This window comes from Thermobia domestica, chromosome 14 (assembly GCF_964235325.1).
Source record: "Thermobia domestica chromosome 14, izTheDome1.hap1.1, whole genome shotgun sequence".
NCBI lineage: Eukaryota > Metazoa > Arthropoda > Insecta > Zygentoma > Lepismatidae > Thermobia > Thermobia domestica.
The window spans coordinates 92363894-92366338 of record NC_137467.1 but is presented as its reverse complement, the minus strand read 5'-3'; the positions used below and the strand labels follow the sequence as shown (position 1 = coordinate 92366338).

General features: G+C 41.9%; 1 protein-coding gene across 1 annotated transcript; it reads right to left on the bottom strand.

Moving 5' to 3' along the window:
- Positions 1-649: 649 nt before the first annotated feature.
- LOC145669924 (uncharacterized) lies at positions 650-1303 on the bottom strand. Its single transcript, XM_081738266.1, has one exon. It carries the CDS (start codon positions 1301-1303, stop codon positions 650-652), a length of 654 nt encoding a protein of 217 aa, XP_081594392.1.
- Positions 1304-2445: the final 1142 nt, after the last annotated feature.

Sequence of the window (2445 nt, the reverse complement as noted above, 5' to 3'; positions counted from 1 at the left end):
TTTATATATATATATATATATATATATATATATATATATATATATATATATATATATATATATACACTCACCGGACAAAAAATTAGTCACCCCTCAAGAATTCGTGAACAGCAGTAATTAATAGCGTGTAACACCACCTCTGGCTTTGATAACCGCCTGGATTCGGTTTGGAAGCGAGTCCACAAGGTTTTGGAGGTATGTCACATCCAGTTGATGCCACTCGTTCAGGATTTGATCGCACAAATCCGCCAAACTGCTTGGATGCCGATTTCGGCGTTTTACCCGCTGTTCCAATATGTCCCACAGATTCTCGAAGGGGTTCAAGTGTGGTGACTTTGCAGGCCAATCTAGATGGAAGAGGGTTCGGGAGTGTTCATCATACCACACACAAATTGTTCCAGCCCTATGAACTTTGCTGTTGTCGTCTTGAAAAATAGGAGTCTCACAGCATACTTATCATGAAGATGTTGACTGAAAGGCAACACTTGCTCATCCAGAATGTTCAATACACATGCTGGTTCATTGTAGTGGTGACCTCAGTAAGTGGGCCAAATTCATGATAAGAAAAACACCCCAAAAATATCACAGACACACCTCCGGCTTGAACATGCCCTTGCACACATTCAGGATGAAATGCTTCATGTGGCCTTCAGTGCACTCGACGACATGCGTCATTGGAATACAAGCAAAAAACGTGATTCGCCAAAAACGTTATTACCTTCCGCCAGTCAGCTACTGTCCACGTTTGGTGATTTCTGGTCCATTGAAGACGCGCAGCTTTATGTGCCTGTGTGAGCAATGGCCCCTTGCGAGGTGCCCGACTCCAAATGTTCAATGCATGCAGTTCCCGTCGTAATGTTCTTTCGCTAACAGGTTGGGATGGACCTGCATTCACTGTCAGCAGCAATTCCTGTCGGGTTTGGAACCGATTTTCATTCACAAGCCGAGAAACGCGTCTCCGGTCCCTTTCAGTCATGATCTTCTTCCGACCACAATTCTGACGCCGTGTTTCGTGGCCACGTGTATGACACCACTCCTTGTAAAAGCTTTGAACAATTCGCTGCGAAACACCAACAAATCCAGCAACTTCTCTCACCGTATGGCCATGTGCACGGCCAAACACGATTGTTCCTTTTTGCAACTCTGTTACATCGTTACTTTTACCCATTTTGACGGACACTGTCCACTTACAACACACTTGTCTCACTGACTGAAGCTGCCTTATGGTTCCGTAGAGGTATTGCGTGCACAGTTGTGCACGTGACTCGACTGCTGCGCCATCTGTACAGGCTTTACGATTCATCTCTCCTTCTGCACAAAAGTGACTAATTTTTTGTCCAGTGAGTGTATATATATGGGTTGTCCTTAATTATATGGAGATTTTTTTCGAATTTCTTTGCTCCCAACACCTAAATGCGTTCCACGTTGGACCAAATTAATCTATGAAAAAATTGTCTGAATTGAAGAATATTTAACCGACCCCCAAGCGACATAAACTTTTAAATACATTTACAACGTATAGTAAGGTAGCTGAGGTAAATACGCCATGTTAAGGGTGCTGGATTTTTTTAGGCCTTAATTTTCATGAAACACAAAGAACAACACATGTGCGTTGCAGAGTAGCCTTTCCCGTATGTAGAAAAAAATGAGGCAATGATACCATTCACTTCTGTTATGTACCCAAGGTAAAAGAAAAAAGTGTTACAAAGAGGCGTATTTACCAACATGTGCATTTAGTTACGTCAAGTTTTGGATACTACTAGAAACTTGTTATAAATCTTGCAACTGCTTACGTCTCTATGGTGTTTCTGATGTATCTGTTGTTGTATAAATTCCAGCATACTGACACGGACATCTCCCGTAACATCATCTGTTCCAGTACGGCAATTGCTCTTGTCAATGGACGACCAGGATTGCGTAAATCTTTCATAAGCACATCAGGCCCGAACTTATTCTGGCAACAGCGGCACCATCCACTATTGCGTGAAAACTACTTTGAAGAACTAATTCGAACGTATGATGTCGGCATGGTAGGTACAGTAATCACGATCAAACTTCTTCGCAATGTTTGTACATGCGCCATGTATTCTGTCGATGTTGCCTGCTGTTGTGTCGAAGCATAACGTTTGTATTTTGTGTTCTACGCTCCATTTCTCTACTGCTTCGTAAACAGCTGTAGCTTGTACTTCTCCTGAAGATGATGGTATTTCAGGAATGCCTAATAATTGTTCTTTGCCGTTAGAAGTTACAATTATCGCTAATCTGCCGACTTGCTCTACGTTGCTTGCAGCTGGCGTACCCACACCTCAAAACTTTCTACATTAGCGCATATGGGTATCGATACAGAAAATGACCCACATTTATATTTATATTCCAAATGTTCTAATTACATGATTAGAGATAATTGGAAAATAAAGGCAGATGTGTACGTGTGGTAAAAAGCTA